Below are 21,913 nucleotides of genomic sequence, written 5' to 3' on the forward strand. Positions count from 1 at the left end.
TCGCAAGCAGGAATTGCAATTTTAAAAATTGCAAATTAAAAAAAAAAAGCACCTAGCTCGCATGAGCCTACAGCTCTGCGGTAACGGCGGCCCATGATTAACCTTCGGCTAGAAAATGGTTCTGCGCGCCGTCTGCTCCCAGAGTCCTTTTGATTTCGAAAAGCACCGCAAAAAGGCTGCGCAGCCGGACTGACAAAACCCCACGTCACCGCCTGGGTGAAAACACATTCCCGGGAGGAAGGGGCTGCTTCCAAGGAAGCGGCTTCTGCTGGTCGCTGCTCAGTGCTGGCGCAGCAGGGAGCGACGCCGGCGCCTCCGAGCTCCCCTCAGCACCACCAACAGCCGCCCTCATCTCCAGGAGGAAGGGCGACCCTCGCGATCCCCCGCGGAACAGAGCCCCAGCCCGAAGCACGGCGTTCATCCTCTCTCCAGAGGGGGACCTGGGTCAGGCGCCGCGGCGAGGACTCGGGCTGGGGACAAGCCTCCACGCTTTGGGCCGTCAGGGACAGAGAGCGCGTCTCCAGACTTTCTTCCCAGCTTTCAGGTGTGCTCATCAACGTGGGAATCGGAGACAGACGCTCACTAAAATTAGAGCAGAGAGCCTACAGCGCTGCTCAACGCTCTCCTCCCCGCTGAAATAAGGACTTTTCCCCAAGTGGCAACACTCAAGGAAAAAAAGCCCTCAGAACTAGCCCAATTTAAAAATCTCCTCCACCTCAGCACGATGCAATTTGTGGATGTCCTTTGCACTAATAACAAGAGGCTTCTGAAGAAGGCTAGGCCTGGGCGCCCCTCCTGCACTGAGAGAGAGGCCGGGTCTTTGCTTAATCCTGGGATGGCAGAAACATCCCAGAGATGGGAGAAGTCTCTCAGATCCCGCCCAGCCCGCAGGCCGCCTCTCTGCGCCCTCCAACACGGGGCTCCCGTCAGCTGCCCCCGGAGCCCCTCGGAACTGCTGTTAGCCTTGCTGTCGTTAGGAAAGCCAGCCTCTTCTCTTCCCCTCTTAATTTCTCCCCGGTGCTTTGGGTTATACCTCAAGCGCCGTGAAACAATTCCGAAGGCTCGGCACCAGCAGCAAAACGCTCCTCCAGGCACCACGACAGCAGGAGGAGACACCCCAGCCCAATTACCCCTACAGAGGGTAAATGCTCAGCTGCCGCCAGACATGCACAGAAACCAGCCAGAAACATCAAAACCCTTCAGTCTGACCCGTTTCTCTGCCGGTCTGGCAGCGTGGCTTGCAGGCAGGGATGGCTTCCCGAGAGCCGCCTGGTGCGCAGACACGCAGGTCCTGGACGGGACGGGCCGAAGGGCCCCTTGGGAGCCACGAGCGCCAGCCCCTGGTGCGCCAAACACCTCCCGGGCACCACCACCTCCCTCTCTGCGCCGAGGCCTGGCTCCCGGCTCCCCGCCGACCTGCTGCGGGACAGCTTGGCTCAGCCCCGGCGCGACCGGCATTGCTGGAAGCAGCCGGCCCGCGGCGAGAAGCGAAGCGGTGTGTAGGGGGAAGACACGCTCAGCGCGAACATCTTCAAGCCTCCTGTTGGGGTAAGAATTAGTAAGCACTGCAAAGGTCCCTGCAGTTTCTTTTCCCAGCCATTGTTTCCATTAGCTGCCGTTTATTTTCCAACATGAGGACTTTTTTTCCACCTTTGCTGCAAATAGAAGCGCGCTGAACAAACTGGCTGCTCAAAAACAACAAAGTTTGTGTCACTGGAAACGCTTCAAAACCCAGCGCGGGGGAAAGGTTTTTGCAGGGAGCCCCCCATCCCGCGAGCGCCCCCGACTTAAACACCGAGGAAGCAGCTCTGCCCCACATGTGCCGGTGCTCTGCGGCAGCCGGGAAGACCCCGGCTCAAGGGGCTCAACAAAGGCAGAAGTGAACAGAGCCACCTTTCAAAAGCGAAAATCAAAGCGTTGTGACATGTTTTATCCATTATAAAATAGCTCCCATTGTTTCCATAGTTTGAAATATATTATTCAATAAGATGAAGTGTTGTTGCTAAAAAAAAAGTGACTTAACGCAAAGCTGCAGTTGGAGGACGGCAGCCGACAGCTCCTCACCGCCGCTCTGGGGAGAGACCCTTCGTCTCCCCCGACGTTCATCATCAAAGCTACACTGGGGCGAAGCAACGCCACGCGGCGCTGGTGGGAGAGGCAAGAGGAACGCTCTTCGGCTGCCGCTTCAGGGAGGGGCAGGCGAGTGTCCTACGCCCCGCTCCGAACCACCCGCGCTGGGGTTTGACAGCCAGCCGAGCCGACGCGGCCGCTGACTCCGACCGCACGAGCCCAGCCCAACAGCGGAGCCCTGAATCACGAAGACGGGTCTGGGATCGTCCCCCCATGACCCCAGAGGTTATCGGCCGGAGACCATCTCCCAGACAACGCCCATGTTTTGGGTGCCTTAACCCAAGAACTGAGCAAACACAGCTGCAATTTCCGTCCTTTTTTATAGATAAAGCCAGTCCTTGACAAAACAGGGGAAGAGAGAGTGAGAAGCCCTCCGAGGATCCAGACCCAGACCCCGGATCAGCGATCGGAGCGAGGTCTAGCCACGGGCAGGTGAGGCACCGGGCGCTCTCCCTGCCGAAGCAGGGATGCTGTTTTTCACTAACATTCACCGCCTGGCGAAGCTCCTCCCAGCTGGAACGGCTCCTAACGCTAACACAACTGGACACAAGCCTTACCCACTCATTGATATAATTTTGTTTAAAAGCCTGCTGACAGAAAAGGCACCATAAACCAGCAGAGTGTAAAATGTAAAATTCCTTGTCTTAAACGCGCTCCCAAGATTCAGCGACTTCAACAAAGTTTGAATTCAAAACAAACCGAGGGCCGTCTTCTACCGTGCCTTTGTTCAGCGTCTAAACCCGTGTTGTGCCCTCCGGGCATCACCACAATACGAATAAATAATAACCGTGAGCAACGATGCCGAGCCTACAAAAGATGAAAAGACCTTTCAGGAGCCCGCCCTGGCAGCGACGGAAGAGAAGCTCCTTCTTCAGCACTCACTTGGACAGACAGACAGATACAGACTGCAGGAAAGAGACCCTGGCCTTTAGGAAGCAGAGCCGTGCTGCACTTTCAACGCTGTCGTTTCAGCCCAACTTTGCTAACGACGCTCACTCGTGTTTTAAATGGAACTGATCCACTGAGAGAGGAGGAAGATGAATCCTCTGCTGGATGCTCCCTCCTCGTGCCTGCTGCCCTCGGATAACCCCGCTCCATCCTCAGGCGCGGAGACCACGTCGGCCCCCGCGGTTCCCGTAATTCCCCTCGGGAGCACAAGCCGCTGCTGTGCAAACAGGATCGGCACTCCGGGGCCCTGCAGCTCGCCGGCTCCTCCGAACACTGACACCTTCACAAGGGCTCCAGAGCCCCATCTCTCACACTGCCTCACTGAGGCCGCTCAGGTTTCCTCGAGTCCTTGGAAGTGAAAGCCAAGGCCAAAAATCGTTATCCCGGCTCCGCCACCGCTCGCCCCAGCCGTGCCGCAGGACACGGCCCGCCCTTCCCCACCCAGGCACAGCCCCCACCTAAGCCCAGGGTGCGACCCGGCAGATGCAGACGCTCACGTTTCATCGGTACCAGGACCCCAATACACCGCGGGAAGGCATCTGCGAGCTTCCCCCGGACAACGCCGCCCTCAGCCCGCGACAGCGGCCTCGCCAGGTGCGAAGCATGGCACAGGGGTGCTGCCTGTCCAAAGCGTCAGCGCCCGAGGAAGCCCCCCACGTTCTCACAGCACAGACCCCAGGCACCCACGACGTCCCCTGGAGCTGAGAGCCTGCAAGGAGCAGCCACGAGCAGAGAACAAGCCAACAGCCGGGCTGCCGGCAGCGGCTTCGGTCCAAGACCTTCCCCAGAGCTGATGCTGCCTCTTCCCGTGTCCCCTCCAGGGTCTCTGGGTCCCCCTTCAGCAATCCCCACAGGCACCAGCTGCCGGGACAGGGCATCGGCACGATGCCTCAGCTTTGGAGGACAACAGACATGCTCTTACTCTCCGTGAACAGAACGAGTCAGTCGCTGGCATTGCATCTTCTCTCCAGGAGGGGTTTGCCAGGAGCCGGGTCAGGAGCAGCAGGGACACCAGCTCCGGGTTTTGGGGAGCTCATTCCTGCTCCCTGCTCCCCCGAGCTGCTGGAGCCAGGCGCTGCCCGTCTGGTGCCTCCCTGCACGGGGGGAGAACAGCACGGCCCCTCCTGCCCACAGAAGGTCTCCAGAGCCGCTGCAGAATCGGTAACAGCGGGCAGAGGGGGATACTGGGGAACACTGGTGGCCAGCAAGAAAATGGGGGAGCTGAACCCCGCATCTGAGCATCCCTGTCACGCAACCAAAGAGGAGGCTCCGGCATTTACAGGCTGGTCGGGAAAACCCTGCCCGGAGCCAAGAGCTTCAGCTGAAAAGCGGCGCCTGCAGCAACCTTGGCCCCGGAGCCAGTAGCACAGCCGAGGGGTGAACACGCTTGGGAGAGGCTCACCCCAAAACCCCAAAGAATCGTGCCCTAAACCTCCCCCCCCAAAACCTGGTGCTCCAGAAAACGGACATGGGGACAGGAGGGAAGCAATCCCAAAGGCAGGCAGACGGACAGACAGATCCCTCCACGGAACGGGGACGCAGGAAATGCACAAGAACTTCGGCGGGGCTCGCCGGGCCGCGGCAGCCCCGAACACCGGCCCGCCGGTGAAGCCCGCTGCTTCCCAGGAACATCATTTCACCGGCACCGCTGGGGGGATCCCCCGCGTCCCCCTCCCCGCCACCGCGGCCGGGTCCCAGCGAGGCACCTCCAGCCCCCTCGTCCCCCAGAGCGGCCAAGTTTCGGGGCTGTCCTCCTACAAGGAGGGACCCCCCAGCCCGGCCGGCTCCGGCCCCCACCGCCGTCCTGGGGAGAGGGGCTCGGGGGCCACAGCAGCCCCCCCGGGGGGGCCTCAGAACCCGCCCCGGGGAACAGCCCCCCCCCAAAGCCGTGACACCCCCCGAGACACAAGCCCGCGGTAAACAGAACCCCCCAGGCAAGGGGTGTCCCCCCCCAAACCCAGCCCCCGCCGCGGAGACGCCCGACCCCCATGGCAGCCCCCCCCCATAGCAAGCCCCCCCAGCCCGGCCCCCCGCCCGGTCACACCCAACCCCCCCCGCCCCCTGACAGGCCCCCCGCCCAGCACAGCAGCCCCGGCCCACCCGCGCCCCCCCCGGCCCCACGCCCCCCCTCTCACCGGCGGGGCTCGGGGAGGGCCCCCCCGGCCCGGCCCGACGGCGGGGCGTGGGGGAGCGGCGGGGGGGGCTCAGGGCCGCGGCGGCGGCGGCTCCATCGGCGGCGGCTTCACCTGAGGGACCCCCCCGCCCGCCCCCGGCCACTTCCGGCCCCCGCGCGCAGCCAGGCCGCGCAGCCGAGCGCCGACGCCCTCGAGCCGCCGGGAGGGGGGCGCCGCGGCCGCCATGGGCCGGCACGGGGGGGGCTCAGCCGAGCGCCGGCGCATCGAGCGGAGGAGCGCCGAGAGCGTCGAGCGGAGCGCCGAGGCCATCGATGGACGCGAGGGGGTGGGGGGCGCTTGGGTGGGGGCGGTAATCGATAGCCGATAGCCAATAATCGATAACCGATAATCGATACGGCGGCGACGGGCTCACGGGCAGGAGCCGCCACGCACCAAGAAGTACCGGGACCCCGGGCCTGGCGGGACCCCCCCATCAAGGGGCGCCCATGAGCGGCCCCAAGGGGACCGGTACCGGGTGGGGGGAAGCGGGACACGAAGGTCCCCTCGGGGCGGGGCAGGAGGGGCGCAGGGACGGGGGGGATGGGTGGGGTGTGTCTCCCCCATGTGGGCGCCGGTAGGTGGGTCCTGGGGGCTGGAGGGTGCCCGCGTGAATCCCACAGGGTCGGGGGTCTATAGGGACCGGGGGTCCCTGGGGACAGAGGGGTCCCGTGGCAGAGGGGCAGCCCTGGGCTGGGGGGGGGTGAGGGGGGGGTGGGTGGGTTTGGGCGGTCCCCCAGGGCCGCCCCGTCCCGTTACAGCGGCCGCTGCCGCGACGCTGCCCCAGGAAACCAGCGAGTCCATAAAACTGCGCAATCTTTATGGAGCCACTTTCACACGTCCGGGGTTGTAAAAAAGCGGCGACCTTTGAGCCGCCACGGCCGCGGGCGAGCGGGGAAAGGCCCGGGGCGATCAGCCGGTGACGCTGACACGGACACGGTGCCAGGCGTTGCTGAGAACCCCGCGCAGGTTCCAGATGGGTGCCACGGTGTCAGGCTGCACGTTGTAGCTACCGTCCACCGCCTTGCAGACGATCTCCAGCTCGGCTCCCGCCGTCACCGGCACCTCCAGCTCCCACAGCACCCAGGCCCAGGCGCGCCCCGGCACCGGCCGCTCGCCCAACAGCCGCGCCACTCGCCAGGTCCGGCCGCCGTCCAGCGAGACGTCCACCCGCACCACCTCCCGCCCGCCCCCGCTCCAGGCATAGCCCTTCACCGTCAGCTCTCCCGCCGGCACCGCCGCACCGGGGCGCGGCTGGGTGATGGCTGACTGCACCGGCAGCTCCTGGATGGCCGGTGCCGTCGAGTAGTCCACCGTGTCCCAGTCCACGCAGGGGGAGAAGCCCTTGTAGTCGTTCTGCTGCCAGTGGCTAGGGCTCTCGGCCGGGCTGACGGCCACGCGCCGCAGCCACTTGACGCTGCGGGCGCCCACCACACCGGGCACCACCACGCGCACGGGGAAGCCGTGGTCGCGGGGCAGCTCCTTGCCGTTCATCTCGTAGGCCAGCAGCACGTCGGCGGCCGGGCTGATGGCGCGGCCGTAGGGGATGGAGGCGCCGTAGGGAGCCCCCCCAACGTCGGTGTCCAGCCCCTCAAAGCAGACGTGCCACTCGCCCTCCCGCTCCTCCCCGAAGCCGGCGTGCAGCAGGACGTCGCGCAGCCGCACGCCGCCCCAGCGCGCTGTGCTGATGGCCCCGATGTCCCACGCCAGCCCCTTGACGGGGCGGACGCGGCTCATCTCGGTGCGGCGGTTGCCGGCACACTGCAGCGTGGCCGTCACCTCGTGCTTGGGGAAGCGGCTGCGCAGCTCGGCCAGCGACAGCGAGAGCGCCCGGCCCCCCGGCCCCTCCACCCGCAGCCGGTACAAGTCGGGGTCCACTGTCGGCACCGGCAGGTGGTTACGGGTGAAGAAGAGCTCGTTGGGCGTCAGGAAGCGCTCGGCCAGCAGCTCTGCTGGCGGCTCGGCATTGAATGGCTTCTGGCTGTTGACATGCAGCCCGGGGTGCCGGGGGGGATCCCTGGCAAAGGGGTCCTGGGCAGTGTCGGGAGCCGGTGGTGCCTCCTCGGGGCTCAGCTCCCCCACTTTGTACTCGTGCAGCAGCTCCAGGACGTGGGGCTGATTGTGGACGGCGTAGAGGGCCCAGAAGGGCTCCAGGGCGCCGCCGGCCGCCAGCAGCACCTTGTCAGCCCCCCCGGGGTGCAGCTCCACGAAGTCGGTGACATCGAAGACCTCGGTGCCGTGGGTCACCCAGATGCGGTCCTGGGGGGAGCGGTGCCGCCCCACCTCCTCCCGTGTGTACAGGGGGTAACGGGGGGCGGGGGTGGCCTGGGCCGCCTGGGCGCCCTGGGGGACCCCAGCCTCATCAGTAGGGAATGCTGCACCCTCCCCACAGGGTGCCCCCTCCCAGGGGGTGCCCCTACTGCTCCCCACCAGCACCCTGGGGTTTCCTCCCAAAACCAGCACCCCGATGGGATGACCCGCAGCTGGGGGGGCGGGATGTGGCACCCCCTGTGTCCCCGTGCCAGAGAAGGACCATGGCAGGGGGACTCATCCCTAAGGACCCGGGCATCCCGGTGCTGCTCCCCCCCCAGGGATCCAGCCCCCCGGTGCTGCCCACCCCCCCGGGCTCACACACCCCCGGGGCCCCCTCGTCCTCAGCACCCCCCCGGTGCGGTCCCTTCCCCAGTGCCGCTCACCCGCCGCCGCCGTTCTCCGTAGGCGAGGACAGCTCCGAGGCCCAGCAACGCCGCCAGCACCGGGGCCGCCCCCCGGCGCCCCCCCGCCGCTGGGCTACCGGGGAGGAACCGGGAGCAGCCGCGGCGGGGCAGCGGCAACGGCAGCAGCGGGAGCCTGCGGGGAGAGCGGAGCTGGGACCGGCCCGGGACGGGCGGCGGCACCGGGGGTCGCGGGGAGACCCGCGGGGCGGCTCCTACCTGTGCCCGGCGACAGCTCGGAGCAGCTGCATCGCGGCGGCACCTGGGCGGGACAGAGCGGCTGGGGCGAGCAGCGGGCACCGGCCCCGGGGGAGCCCCCGCGGCAAGCGGGCACCGGGGACACGCGTGGGGCAGCCCCACTCGCCCACCGCCCGCCCCCGCCGCGCACCTGCGTTACGGCTCCGGTAGCGCGACCTCCCGCCTGCCTCTGCCTCTTTAAGAGAGGGGCGACGGGCGTGGCCTCAACGGGGGACGAGCCCGCCGGCCACGCCCCCTCCCGGACTCGGCGGGTCTGCGTGGGCGTGGCCTAAATCCCCCCAGCGGGGCCCAACGGTGGCATTTAAAGGGGCAACGACGGAAGCATTTAAAGGGGCAACGACGGCGGGATTTAAAGGGGTCGCGGCGGCAGCGATCGCCCACCCGCGCCGTTCCCGGCGGGCAGCCGGGGTCTGTTCCGTTTCTCTCCCCGGGAGGGCAGCGGCCAACAGCCGGGGGCCGCCGCCCAGCTCGCTGCTCCGATAAGCGTTATCGGGGCAGGGCTGGGGCAACACCTGCTCTTGGCACCGGGCAGGAGCCGGGGAAGGCGGTGTCCAACCCCCCCCAAACCCCCCCGAGCACACAGAGGGTGTTTTTCCTTCCATTTTTTTTTTTCGTTGTTTGGTTTGGTTTACTTACATTAAATACATCGGTAAATCAGCAGTTGAGTTCTGTTACCATGATTGTTATTTAAATGCAATGGCGGAGCTTTCTCAAAGCAAAAAAAAAAAAAAAAAGAAAAAAACATCAGAGAAGCAGAAGAAGAAAAAGAAAGAGAAAAGCTGCAGTGTCCCCATTTGGTCCAGGGTTTTGGCCAGAAGATGGTGGGGGGAGACGTGGGGCTGCCAGCATTGTCTGGGCAGGGTTGGGGTGCCCAGCGGGGAACGGGGTCCCCAGCGCCACAAGCTCCGCTCCCTGCTTAAATACAAGTCACTGATTCGGGGGGCTCCGCCAGCTGGACCCCAGCCCAAGAGAAGACACAACCTTTGCCCGTGCTGTGGCACGACATGGCGGCACCGTCTCTGCCGTGCCGGGAGGGAAGGCAGGGCTGCCCTAGGGGGCTGCCCTGCGGTGGTGGGGGGTGTGTACCTGGGGGCTCTGCCCCCGGGGCAGGGGGCTTCATACCAGACGGGTCCCTCCGCCTCACAGCCCCGGGAGCAAGGGGGGTCCTACGCTGACCCACAGCCCTGGGGGCTCCCCAGAGCCCCCCACCTTGCAAGCAGGACCCTCCGGCGGGGGCTGGGAAGCCTGGCCCCGACACCCCGCGGGCAGAGCAGGGTGCTGCCAGGCGCTGGGAGCGACGGGACCCGTCCAAGGCCAGGCAAGCGCCGGCTGCGGAGCACGGCCCCATCGGCCAGGCGGTGCTGCCCTCTGCAGACGTGCTGCCGCTTCAGGGTGTCCCCATTTCGGGGTGTCCCCATTTCGGGGTGTCCCCTTGTGCTGCAGCGCCTAGGGGTGCCACCTGCCTCCCCCCAGAGCCGGGGGTCTCCGTGGGGCCCTTTCACTCTGCCGCTGGGATCGACTGACGGCGCCTGGTAACGTCCCGACTCTCCCGAGCGCGGCCGTGCCGCGACCGAGGACTTCTCCAGCCAAGAAACATCCTTAGGGAAAGCAGAAACAAAACTACATCAGCGCGGTGCCTCCTTCCCCCTCCGCCGCCCCGAGGGCTCGGGCCCAACGGGACCGAAAGGGAACAAAAAAACCAAGGTGCATCTTAACGGGACATTTCCACGACTAAAGTGCAAAACCAGAGACGCCCCTCGCCCGCCACCGGCCGGGGGGACGGGGACAAACCGCGGAGCAAGAGGAGAGATCGGCGGGTTCATCGCCGCCGGCGCGGCCGCTCGCGCCCCGAGGGCGCCGGGATCACCAGAGGGACACGGTGGGGCGGCCCCAGCAATAACGTGCAGCAGCTCTACGGGGGAAGGTGGGGAAGGGGCTTGTGGTGGCCTCACGGTGATTGGTGCTCGGGGTCCAGCGGTCGCCCCACTTCCCCCCTCCTCCCCCCCCAAAAAAAAGTCCCCAGGCACTTCCGATCCTCCAGCAAAAAAGGCCACCTAGGAAGAAATTAAGGACACTGCAGCTTTCCTCCCCCCCGACAGCCAAACAGAAGAAACAGGAGGGGGAAAAAAAAAAAAAAATAAAACTTGAAAAGAAATCCATGACAGACCCCCTCGGAAAAATCCCGTGTTTTCCAGAGGTCTCTGGTTCCAGCTGGTTCGCCACAACGTGAACCTCCGAGGCCGATGCTGCCACCTCCTCCGGTCTCTCCCCACCCCAGCTCTACGGGGAGGGTGGGAGGAGAGACTTTAACGGGAACAGAGATTTACCAAAGCAGAGAGGGAGGTGGGAGAGGGAGGAAGATGAAGGGAGGAATCAGAATATTAGGTCGCTATTTGCACCTATAATACAAAGTGAAGAAGAGTTTGTTTTTTTTGGAAGTTAAGTCCCCGGCTGATCTAGTTCCACTGCCTTCGGGATGGTGGTAATGGGTGTCTGGTGGTGGTTCTGAAGCATTAAAAAGTGCAGTTAGAGGGAGCTCTCGGGAGGGTTTTGGTTCAGACGGGTTTCTCGGTGTGCCGTTATGGAGGTGAGGTGTGCTGGACGGGGAGGGAGGTTATATCTTAGCTCTTCCTCTCGCGCGGGCGCTGGCGGAGGCCGCCCTTTAGTTGCTACAACACTGGCTCTTGTTCTGCTGGCTCTGCTCGTGCAGGTCCACACCTCTGCTCCTGCCCGCCACTCCGCTCGTGCTCTGGGGCTCGCTCTTTGGCAGCTTCTTGGCTGGAGGGGGAAGACGGGTGAGATGGCAGCGGCAGCAGGACGGCGGCTCACTCAGTGGCACAGCCCCGCCGCTGCGGGCTTTGGGCCAGGCTTCGGGATGCGGCAGGACCCTCCTCCAGCGCAACCGAGACCCTGAAGCCACCCCAGCAAGGCCCACGCACCTGCCAGCCGCTTCCCCGGGCAGAAAGAGCAGTTTCCCTTCGAGCTGCTCTCGCACTGAGCGTCAGCTCCGCACGCCTCGGTGCTGAGCCCCGGTAGTAGCACCGCAGCCCCGCGGCACAGCCGCTGCCGCGGCACGAGGAGCCGCGCTCACCGGAGGGCAGGACAGGCACCAGCTCTGCTCAGCCTCCCGAAAACCTCTGCGGGGGCAACGCCGCACCACAGGCAGACCCCCTTCCACCCCACCTCGGCCCCCCAGCTGCTCCCGGAGCCTCACCAATGGCCAAGAAGAGGTCGTTCACATTCATTGCTGTCTTGGCCGACGTCTCCATGAACAATAGGCTGTTGTCATCTGCGTAGGCCTGCGCCTCCTGGAAGAGGGGCGAGCAGCCCGGTGAGGGGCCGGCAGCCGAAACCCCAGCGCATCTCCCACGGCAGCGCCGAGGGGGGACGGGGATGGGCAGGGGAGCTCACACCGGCCTGGAGGAGCCTCGGGCCGACACTTACTTCATATTCCACCATGCGTTTGCTGGCCAGGTCAGCCTTGTTGCCCGCGAGGGCGATCACGATGCTGGGGCTGGCTTGTCTCTGCAGCTCCTTCACCCATGTCTTCGCCCGTGCAAACGTTTCCTAGGAGCAGAGGTGGGAACTCAAGGCTCGTCCCACCGCTGCGCTGCAAGGTGGGCGACTTAGAGAGACCCCCGCCACGGCAAGAGCCGCCCCCGCCTCCCTGCGTGGAGATGGGCCCCGCGAGACCCCCGCAGCCACGAGCACCCCGAGCCGCGCAGGCCTTCACTCCTGGGCAGTTTAACCGAGGTGCCTCGCGCCCGGCAGCCGAGGAGTGGAGAGAGACCCTACCTGGTTGGTGATATCATAGACCACGATGGCAGCTTGCGCCCCCCGGTAGTACATCGGGGCCAGACTGTGGTATCTCTCCTGGCCAGCCGTATCCCAGATCTCGAACTTTACTGTTGTGTCATCCAGGCAGACGGACTGTGTAAGGAACGCCGCTGTGGGGAGGAAAGACGATGTCAGACATAGTGTCGGCCACCCCCGCTGCGGGCAGGCCCCCAACGGGCAGCGGGGAACCCTCCCCACACCCCCAGTCCAGGCCCAGAAGGGACGCGGACCCGGGTGCACCCCAACCCCACAGCCGGCTCCGCGACCAGCTGGATGGAGGAGCCCATTAGTCGCATCCAGCCCCGCTCTGTGCGAGCAGCGTGCTTATCAGGGGCTCAGCAAGGGCTCCTGCACCGGCTGCGGCCCGGGGACCACCACATCCACCGAGGCGTCACCACGAGACCACAGGATGAGGTGTGGGGACTGTGGCTAGAGCCCGCCTCGCACGCCGAGCACCGGCTGCCGAGTGCCCCCGCCGTACTGTGGAGGCAGGACAAAAGATCAGAGCACGGTGGGGGCTTGTATTTAACGAGAAATAAAACCGGCATGACACAAAGCTGTGGCAACGGGGCTGCGAGCGCCTGCGAGCGTTACTCGAGGGTGCCAGAGCACCCACAGCAGGCACCTCTCGCCGACTCACCGCCGATGGTGCTCTCCTGGTACTCGTGGAACTGGCCCTTGACGAAGCGCAGCACCAGGCTGGATTTCCCCACCGCTGACTCGCCCAGTAGCACCAGCTTGAACTGACAGATTTTACTGGCTTGGGACTGCCCGTTCGGCCTGGCGGCTCCTCGGCTGGTCATGGCCTGGGTGCTGCTGGCGCCGCGCGCCCTGCTAACCGGAGAGCCGGGAAGGCACCGAGGCGGCCGCGCGGGGCAGGGGCTGGGTGCAGGGTGCTGGTCTCTGATCCGCTCAGCTGTCCTGGAAGGAGAAGAGAGCCGTCGGCATGCTGAGCGCACACGGCACAATACCCCCCGCATCCCCCCGGGACTGTATCATGTCCGCGGAGGCACATGCTGCTGAACCTTTGCGGGCAAAACTCTTCTTGCCTCAAGCTAGAAGATGCTCCTCGTTAAGGGGTCTTTCCCTGGGGTCTCTCCCCCGGCACCCCGCACCAGCACGTGGCACAGACCGGCAGGCCACGGCTCTGCTCCCCGAGCCTCTGTTCCAGAGGGATTTCACGAAGCAGCAAATTGTTCGGTAGGAGCTAATCCGAGAGCCAGGCAGACGGGATCCTCGCGGCCAAGGAGGCTGGGAGTGAGTCAGCAGTCCTCCCAGCCCTCCCGCTCCCGGACGCGGCGAGCAGCCCCCAGGGCCGGGACACGCCGCGCCGCCGGAGCCGGAGCCGGGGCGGCGGGAAGGGGCAGCGGGAGAGCAGCTGGGTGGCAGCGAGCGGCTCCAGGCCTGGACTGCTCTTATTTACGCGGCAGCCGGGGAGATGCCACAACAGCTCCAGCTGCCTCCCCGCCAGCCGGCCAGGAGGAGGGGTTGGAAACAAACTCCCCAGCTCTGCCTTAAAGTTCCTCAGCCCTGGTTTGGTTTTTTCCACCCCCCCTGGTTTTGCTTTGTTTTCCACGCCGGACAGGAGCAGCAGGGGTCTGAGAGCCCCTCGGGCTGGGGGTGCAGGAGCAGGCTGCCCACCCAAATCCAGGTGTCAGCAGGATTAAGCACCTGGAGCAACACGGCCCCTCGAAGCCCGAGGGGGTGGGCGCTGGGAGGGGGCGCTTGGGGAAGAGACAAAACCTGAGGGTCACCGGGCAGCCGGAGTTTCGGCTTCTGTGGCTGACACACCCGGGGAGAGCAGGGGAAAGCAGGATTTGTATTTTGTTTTAGGAGCTAATCTCACTCTCCCTTGTAACACCCCGGTCCCAAGGTTGCGGGGCCGCAGCAGAGATTTATCCGCGCTGGCAGGGCCACGCAGGCAACAGGACAAGGATTGCAGATACCAGAACCAACAAGCGGAAAACTGTTTGTTGCCAGTTCCCCTTCCCCATCTGCCTGAAGACGTAAGCAGGGCTAAAGCCGGACGAGCCCGGCAGGAAACACTTGTGAACCACAGCACTCGCACGGCACAGACCCCGACCCGACCCGTCGCCTCCCCCACGGCGCGGCAAAGCCCTGGGAACACAAACTCATCAGCACGGCACTCGCCCGGGTGCAGGGAATGCTGCCTCCCTCCTCCAGCACTGCTCAGCAGAGACACGGCTCAGCAACGGCCCCGGCAGCATCCCGAGCACGGCTCGGCATGACCTGCCAGGGGGCAGCCGGCGCAGCCCAGGCAGCCAGACTCCAGCCAGCTCTCTTTGGTTTGATCCAGAAAGGCACCAGGAGAGCTCACACAGGACGAGGCTGGGCACGGGTGAAGTTCGGAATCGCTCCAGCCAAGCAGTACTCTCATGAGCACAGAGGCAGGGCTGAAGATTTTACAAGTATTTGAACTATTCTGAGCAGAAATCCCCGTCCTGGCTGCAACGCGGCACGCGAGGAGGCCAGGGCAGAGAATGGGACCCGCTCCAGCGGCAGCGCGGGGCGCAACGATGACTTCGGCTCCAACCACCCTCCTGCCTCAAAGCACAAGGGGGAACCCCCCTGCATCTCGCCAGGCCGCCGCAGCTGCCCAGGCTCGGTGCGACCCCCCTGCCCGCGACGGCGGGGAGCAGAGGGACCAGCTCACTGCCTGCAGCTCGGCCCTCTGCCTTCCCCTGCCAGCCAGATCAGCTCCTTCCCCTGCAAACACCATCGAGCTCTGAAGCAACCGCTGCTGGAATCCACTTTGGGAACAGATCCGCCTCGCCCTCTCCAAGTCTCTTCTCACTCTCCTTCGCCAGCTCAGCCTGGCGCTGCTGGGGCCGGTCCCTTCCGCAGGCCGGGAGCGACAGCCTCAGTCCTGAGCCAGCCCCGAGCACCGCAGCCTGGCTCCCTCCTTCCTCGGCCGATTTCCTTGCCGAAAGCTGCTCTCTTACCCCTCTGTGCTATTTCGGCAGCAGCCCGGGCTCCTCACGCAGACCCCGGCCCCGTCGCAGGAGGCAGCAGCTCACCCCGCGGGGGCTCCGCACCACCACACCATTGCACCTCCACCACCTGCTCGCTGGGGATTTACGACACCAGGTCCCTTCGTCCCGCTCTGCGGCTCCAGCTGGAGCCACGCGGCAGGCGCCCAGAATAGATCCTGTGCTTATAAATAAGGGAGGAGCTGCCAGGCAGCCGCAGGCTGAGGGCTCCAGCTCACAGGGGGATGGCGAGCTCGCAGGTGAGCGGCGAGGCCCTGACGGCCACGGACCAGCTGGGACCCCCGCCCATGGGGACCGGCGGCGGCTTCACCGGGCACCCGGCCTCAGGCTGCACCTCTCCGCCGGCAGCCGTTCGGCACAAACCCCAAGTCACCTTTTCCAGGACTTCAAGTGCCACGTGGCCTGCGGATCCTGACTGTCTGCAGACCCCTGGCATCGCGTGGGTCTCCTCATCTTCATCCTCCTCCTCCTCCAGACAGCGAGGTGTGCGCTGCCACCTCCACACTGCTCAGGTGGGCTCTCCGGGGAGAGCTCTGTGCGGAGCGAGCTCCTGGACAAAGCCATCACCATCCCACAAAGCCATAGGCTGCTGGGAGCGCTCCAGGGTTTGCTGGAGGAACGGCGCCAAGGCTTTGGCTGTTCTCCCCCAAGCTGTGGTGCCCGGGGCTGCCCTGCTCCGTCCTCGCCCCCCCTTGCTCAGCAGGACCCCAAGGCGCCACCCAGGTACGGCCAGCCCTGCAAGGAACTGCTTCTCCTGCCCAGGAGCTGCTTCAGCACACCACACTGAAAGCACAGCAGCCACGAAATCCCACCTCTGAGGAACTACGGAAGGTGCAGACACTCCAATTCAGCTTCCTTCAGACAAACCTGGGCTTCAGGGCATCAGAAGATGCACAGACCCCCCACGACAAACAGATATTCATACTAAAACATTGCTACAATGTGTAAAAAAGGTGCCTATACGTTGATCCATAGAAGTCTGCAGCTATTTTTGGCGTGCTTTCATGTCATCAGCAATTACTGTTAGCTGGTGGTTGAGCAAGATTTACAGTGTGATACGGCAAGCACCAGCAACCACGAGTGGGGCTACAAAACCCGCCAGAATGAACCTGCTCCTCCCCTGCGCGGTGGCAGGGCCTTTCCCTGGCCGAGGGCTGTGCCCGCCGCCGGCAAACGAGCTGATCGGTGCCTGATGAGGTTCAGGGAGTCCAAGGCTGCCTCACTCCGTCTCCTCCAAAACACCCTTCCCAGAAGGGATCCCAAAGGCTCCGGCAGCCTCGCCGGGATGCCGGGACACAGCGTTCGAAGGCAGCGCCGCACCCGTGGCTACCTGCACAGCCAGGACTGCCAAGCCCCACGGCTGAGCATGCCGAGAGCCGCACCGGCTGAACCGCGCTCGGGAGAAGGGGGCATCCTTTGCAGGGGAGGGTTGCAACAGCCCGTCTGGGCTAACTGCTTTCCTGTTGCCAGCGATACTTTTCCTATGTCCCAATCGCGCTCGAGAAACCACCCAGAGGCGCGCGGGGGCTCAGCCCGCCACGGATTCACCCAGCCAGTGCCAGCGGGCTGCCGGGTACGGAGGTACAGCTGGCACCAAGGGAGGTCTGGCTTGTGGGGCAAAGCTGAGCTATTCACACCACTGGGAGTATACAAAGCCATTCCGTGGCCCTCTTAGGCATCCCTCCTTAATGAACTATTCTCATGACTCGACGAGCTCCGATGGCCCGGTGACACGAAGGTGTGGACGAGCTCCCACGGAGGATGGTGGAGACCCGGCTCTCCCCCGACCCGCATGGCACTTAAAGCCGGCCAGTCGCAGCGGCTGCACTCGAGCCATCGCGCAGCAGAGCTGGTTCACAGCCCTGGCTGAGGGACAGGCTCCGGCCCTGTCCGCTACACGCCGTCCCCCCACGCCTCGCCAGCGTCGCACCCAAGATAGCGCTGACACGCGCTCAAGGCCACCCAGGCGAAGCTTCCCATTCTCCCAGGAGGGATCCGGGCTCTGCTCCAGCACAAACAGCGAGTCCTGCGTGGACTCAGGGGATCCAGCGGCGCTGCCACAGGACACCCCGCTTTGGACGGGGAGCGCAGCGGGCAGCTTCTTGGAGAGGAGATCAGCATTTTTTGACCTGCTCTTCCACGACGGCGCCGGGTTCCTCCATCTTGCACCGATTTGGGCAGCTCCCGTCCCGTGCCAGCGGGTTCAGCAGAAGCCGCGGCCCAGCAGCCCAACCCCGGAGCCCTGCCAGCGCCTCCGGCCTCAGGCCAGTTCTCCCCGGGCCAGGGCAGGCTCGGGAAGCCGAAGCTCCGGGTGGAAGCGCAGGGGAGGCCCCGCTCCGGGGTGGGAGCCGCAGCTCCGCAGGCGCTCCAGCGCAAGGATCCGCGGGGAAGCCGGACACGGGCGGCGGCGGCGCGTCCCGTCCGGGGCCGCGGGACACGGGACCCCCACACCGGGACCTTCGCGGATGCTTCACGGAGCCTCGGGCACCCGCCGGGCCGGCTCGGCCGGGGCTCCGCGGGGACCCCGGCGCTTCCCGGTGCCCGTGTCCGTGACACGCCCCGCGGGTTTCACACCGGGGCCCGGTGCGAAGCCCACGGACGGTCCGTACCGGGGGAGAAGAGCAGTAGCACGAACCCAAACGCCTCCCGGGCACCGGGACCCCCCGGGCCTGGCGGGGCAGCGCCTCGGTGACACCGGGAGACCCACGGACGGGGGAGACACCCCTGGGACACCCCCCCCACGACCCCCGGCCCCGGGAGGGGCCCAGCTGCCCCAGCCCCCGCGCCGCGGCCCGGGGCGGCCGCAGCGGGGGAGGGGCCGAGGCCCCCTCGGACGCCCCAAAACGGGGCTACCCCAGGTTACCCCCCGGGCCCAGCACCGCCCCCGTCCCGGCCCCCCCGCCCCGCGGCCCCCTCCCAACGCCCACGCCCCCCCATACCTCTCCGCCCGGCCCGGCCCGGCCCTCCCGTCGCGGCCCCCGAGAGCACAAACAGCGGCTCAACCGAACCCTCCTGGCGTGGGCGGGACTAAGTGATGGATCCGCCAATAGACGGCGCGCCGCGGGGCGGGTGGGTACGCCTCTTCCTCTCGGCTCGGCCAATGGGAGAGGCGAGGCGGGTGTCAACGCCCCCGCCCAGCGTTAGGGAAGCCAATCGGCGGCGGCTACAGGGGGAATAGGCAGCCGTCCAGCCAATAGGAGCGAGGAGAGGTTGGCCAATGGTTGGAGGGAGATCGTGAAGGAGACGGGGCTTGGGGTGAGTGACGCGGCTTGAAGCCAACGGGAAGCGCAGCCGTGCGGGGGAAGGTATCAACAAATAAGGTGACCTAAGGGGGAGAGCCGCCACAGCCGCAGTGACCAATCGGAACGAAGGTTGCTGCCGCATCACCCAATCACAGACCAGGAGAAGCCCGGCCCGGCCCACGCCGGTCGTCATCTCGCGGCCAATCACAGTAGGCGCTGCCCGTGATTGACAACCGGCGGGACAAGCCGCAGGGCGGGCGCGGGGGCCGCCGGGAGCCGCGACCTCTGACATACACCTCCTCCGCCCCCCACCCCGGCAGCGGCCTGGCCTGGGGGCGGGGCCCGGCCCGGCCAATACCAGCGCTCCAGAGCGGCCATGGGCGTGGCCAGCCGGGGGTGGGGCAGAGGAGGTGTGGCTTTGTGGCAGTGGGCGGGGCCGGGCAGGGAGGGTACCATGGGGTCCTATGGGGACATACGGGGAGGGGCGTCATGTGGGGTCGTACGGAGCCACCGGGCACCTACTGAGGGGCACAGCCAGGGGGGCAGTGGGGGCCTTGAGCACCCCCAGAGGAGCGGGGGGGGGCACAGGGGGACTGGGGTGACAGTGACGGCAGGGCGAGGGTGGCAGGGATGGGGTGTGTCCCGTGTCCCCCTCCCACACCCCCCCCAGCGCCACAGACGGAGCGGGAACGTTTGGTACGAAATTGCAGAAGTTACAAAAGTTGCGAGGAAACCGCGGGGGGGGGGGGCAGGCAAGGGGGGGGGCCAGGCTCTGTGGGGGAGCCCCCACCCCCCTCTGGGGCAATCCCACCTTCCCACCCCCATAGGATGGAGGGTACGGACCCCCCCAGGGCTTCACACCCCACCCTCAGGTGCTGGGTGAGGGGCAGTAGCGAGGACGATGGTGGGGACAAAGGTGCTCCCCCCCACCCCATGCTGGTCCCAGGGGCCCCCCCGGAGGGGTCATTAAGTGCCGAAAGTCCGGGCGAGGGGCAGGGGGGCCTCGCCACGTCGGGGAGCAGAGCGGGGGGACAACCCGTTCCCCCGTGGGGGGGTGCGGGGTGGGGTCCTGAGCCCCCAGCCGCCGCATCCTAGGGCCGGACATCACCTCTTGCAGCGCGGGGACGGAGGCTCCTTTCGGGAGGGGGGGCGGAGGCGGCAGCCCCCCCTTGCCAGGCCCTCGTGGGGCAGCTGCCAGTCCTGTCCCAAGCCCCCCGTGGGCGTGGGGGGGGGTCCAGGGCCGCTCACAGCCGCAGGTGGGGGACAGCCCTGGTGACGTCGCGGAAGAAGGGGTGTCCCAGCGCCGCCTTGGCCGAGATCCGCTTGTTGGGGTCATAGTGCAGCATTTGCTGGGGGAGGACAGGAGGGTGGGCGGTGAGGCGGGGGGGGTCCTCATCGTCCCCCCACATCCCCCCCTCGCCCCTCGCTCACCGCCAGCAGCTTCCGTCCCTCCTCGTCCAGCGGCGGCACCACTTTGCTGAAGTCCTGCCGGGCCCACTTGGGGAAGCTGGGCTTGTAGTCGGGCATGGCGGTGACGCCGGGCCAGGCCGCCTCGTCCGGCGTCCCCAGCGTCCGGAAGATGCGGAAAAGCTGGTCGATCTCCGAGTCCCCCGGGAAGAGGGCGCGCCGGGTGATCTGGGCACGGGGGGGGGGGGATGGGCTCCATCAGGGGGCTGGGAACCATCCCTGCACCCCCAGAGCACCCTCTTTGGGGCAGGGGTCCAGCCCCAGGGGGATCCTGGTCACCGGTCACACCCCGAGACGTCCCACCCTTCCCAAGGCCAAGGTCAGTGGCTGGGGGATGGGGCCAGGGCCCCCCCCGGGCAGGGATCACACGCAGCCCCCACCCCGTGAGCTCTCACGCCAGCCCCTCGTGACCGTCCCCACGGCGGAAGCGGGCCCCGGTTATCCCGCGGAGCGCCGGGCGCTGCTGTCGCCCGCGTGATGTGGCCCCTGGGGCGGGGGGGGGGGGCTCACATGATGCCCAGCCAGCACGGCCCCCTCCCCGCACCCACAAAGCCCCTTTATTCCCTGGGTGCCGCGGCGGGCATCACCCCTGCACCCCTGGTGACCCCAGGGCTGCGCCCCGGGGAGTCACGGCATCACCGGCACAGGACCCCCGGGCGCAGCCTAAAGCGCGGGGACCGCAGCGTCACCCCGGCGGGGGTCTGGGGGTGCCAGGCACCCCGCTGCCCATCACCCCACCATCACCCACCATCTCCGCAAAGATGCAGCCCAAGCTCCAGATGTCGACGGCCGTCGAGTAGTACTTGCAGCCCAGCAGGATCTCGGGGGCTCGGTACCAGAGGGTCACCACCTGCCACGGAGCCGGGGACACACACGGTGGGCACCGCTTGCCCCCCAAACCCACCCACGGCGCCCCCCGCGCCCCCTCCCAGCGCCCACCTCGTGGGTGTAGGTGCGCACGGGCACCCCGAAGGCGCGGGCCAGGCCGAAGTCGGCCAGTTTGATGGCGCCGTCGGCGTTGATGAGCAGGTTTTGGGGCTTGAGGTCGCGGTGCAGGACGCGGTGCGCGTGGCAGAAGGCCAGGCCCTGCAGCAGCTGGAACAGGTAGCTCTGCGGGGACGGGAGGGGGGGTCAGCATGGCCGGACCCCCGCCGCGGGGACGGCCCCCCGCCCCCGCCATCACACTCCCCCCACACCTTGATGAGGGGGAGGGCGATGCCGCTGATGGACGACGCGTCCATGAACTTCTTCAGGTCCTGGTGCAGGAACTCGAACACCAGGTAGAGCTTGTTCTCCGTGTGGATCACGTCCAGCAACCTGCGGGAGCGGGCACTGCCTGGGCCGGCACTGTGGGGTGCCCCATGGCCACGGGGCTTCCCACAGCCCCGGGGCCACCAAGGTGGAGCCAGAGCCGTGGCATGGCTCGGGGGGGAGCTCTGCAGAGCCCCCAGTCCCATGGCTCACAGAGTCCACTGGCCCACTCGTGTCTGTGCTTCCACCCCCGCAGCCCTGGTCCCCGCCATGCCTCTGCACCCCCACCCCCCGTGTCCGTGTCCTTCGTGTCTGCCCCCGCAGCCCTGTCCCCACCGTGCCCGTGTTCCCCCCCGCTGCCCCGGCCCCCCGTGCCCGTGTCCCCTCCCACCCGTGTCCGTGTCCCCTCCCATCCCCACTCACTTGACGATGTTGGGGTGGTTGAGCTCCTTGAGCAGGGAGATCTCCCGGATGGCCGTGCTGGGGACACCCTCGGTCTCCCTGCGGGGGGGGGGGGGAGGGGGCGGGTCAGCCCCAGGCCCGCCGCCCCCCCCCGGCCCCCGGGGCCCCCTCCCGACCCCCCCCACTCACGTATCCAGGCGGATCTTCTTGAGCGCCACCACCTCCCCCGTGACCTTGTTCCGGGCCTTGTACACGACGCCGTAGGTGCCCTCCCCGATCTTCTCCACCTTCTGGAAGTTCTCCATGGGGGGACCCTGGGGGGGGCGCGGGCGGGGGGCCCGGGGGGGGACCTCGGGCGGCGAGGGGGAGGGGTCGGGGAGGGGTCCGGGGCGGCCCCCGGGACGGCCCCCGGGACGAGGAGGGGGGCTCCCCGGGTCGGGGGGGGGGGGGGGGGTCCCGGGGCGGTCCCTGGGAGGGGGGGG

At 66.6% G+C, this 21,913-nt stretch overlaps 4 protein-coding genes across 11 annotated transcripts in view; all 4 read right to left on the bottom strand.

The window, feature by feature from the left end:
- Nucleotides 1-5,453, bottom strand: part of IKZF4 (IKAROS family zinc finger 4) — a 30,582-nt gene extending 25,129 nt beyond the window's left edge. For 4 of the 7 annotated variants that reach the window (XM_064474563.1, XM_064474564.1, XM_064474561.1 and 1 more), the window contains exon 1: nt 5,214-5,331. The gene's annotated coding sequence lies outside the window, so the exon portion shown is untranslated. Of the gene's footprint in view, nt 1-5,213 lie in introns of all 7 variants that reach the window. The other 3 variants (XM_064474562.1, XM_064474560.1, XM_064474565.1) reach the window with 2 other exon arrangements.
- Nucleotides 5,454-6,048: 595 nt separating this feature from the next.
- Nucleotides 6,049-8,542, bottom strand: SUOX (sulfite oxidase). Its single transcript, XM_064474566.1, has 4 exons — nt 8,352-8,542; nt 8,183-8,225; nt 7,946-8,099; nt 6,049-7,592 (listed from the first exon to the last, which is right to left on the bottom strand). Exons 2-4 carry the CDS (start codon nt 8,212-8,214, stop codon nt 6,162-6,164), a joined length of 1,617 nt encoding a protein of 538 aa, XP_064330636.1. The 5' UTR covers nt 8,215-8,225; nt 8,352-8,542; the 3' UTR covers nt 6,049-6,161.
- A 266-nt stretch (nt 8,543-8,808) lies between these two features.
- On the bottom strand, nt 8,809-18,109 carry RAB5B (RAB5B, member RAS oncogene family). 2 transcript variants are annotated; one of them, XM_064474567.1, is made up of 6 exons: nt 18,009-18,109; nt 12,699-12,979; nt 12,017-12,168; nt 11,666-11,788; nt 11,436-11,529; nt 8,809-10,999 (listed from the first exon to the last, which is right to left on the bottom strand). In XM_064474567.1, exons 2-6 carry the CDS (start codon nt 12,859-12,861, stop codon nt 10,884-10,886), a joined length of 648 nt encoding a protein of 215 aa, XP_064330637.1. In that variant the 5' UTR covers nt 12,862-12,979; nt 18,009-18,109; the 3' UTR covers nt 8,809-10,883. The 2 variants fall into 2 exon arrangements, with proteins under 2 accessions (XP_064330637.1, XP_064330639.1); XM_064474569.1 differs by having other exon boundaries at nt 12,699-12,974; nt 18,009-18,085.
- Nucleotides 18,110-19,052: 943 nt separating this feature from the next.
- On the bottom strand, nt 19,053-21,859 carry CDK2 (cyclin dependent kinase 2). The gene is made up of 7 exons (XM_064474529.1): nt 21,621-21,859; nt 21,453-21,530; nt 20,975-21,095; nt 20,718-20,888; nt 20,527-20,628; nt 19,743-19,946; nt 19,053-19,660 (listed from the first exon to the last, which is right to left on the bottom strand). Exons 1-7 carry the CDS (start codon nt 21,734-21,736, stop codon nt 19,556-19,558), a joined length of 897 nt encoding a protein of 298 aa, XP_064330599.1. The 5' UTR covers nt 21,737-21,859; the 3' UTR covers nt 19,053-19,555.
- Nucleotides 21,860-21,913: the final 54 nt, after the last annotated feature.

Source organism: Phalacrocorax carbo, chromosome 27 (assembly GCF_963921805.1).
Source record: "Phalacrocorax carbo chromosome 27, bPhaCar2.1, whole genome shotgun sequence".
NCBI classification, from domain to species: domain Eukaryota; kingdom Metazoa; phylum Chordata; class Aves; order Suliformes; family Phalacrocoracidae; genus Phalacrocorax; species Phalacrocorax carbo.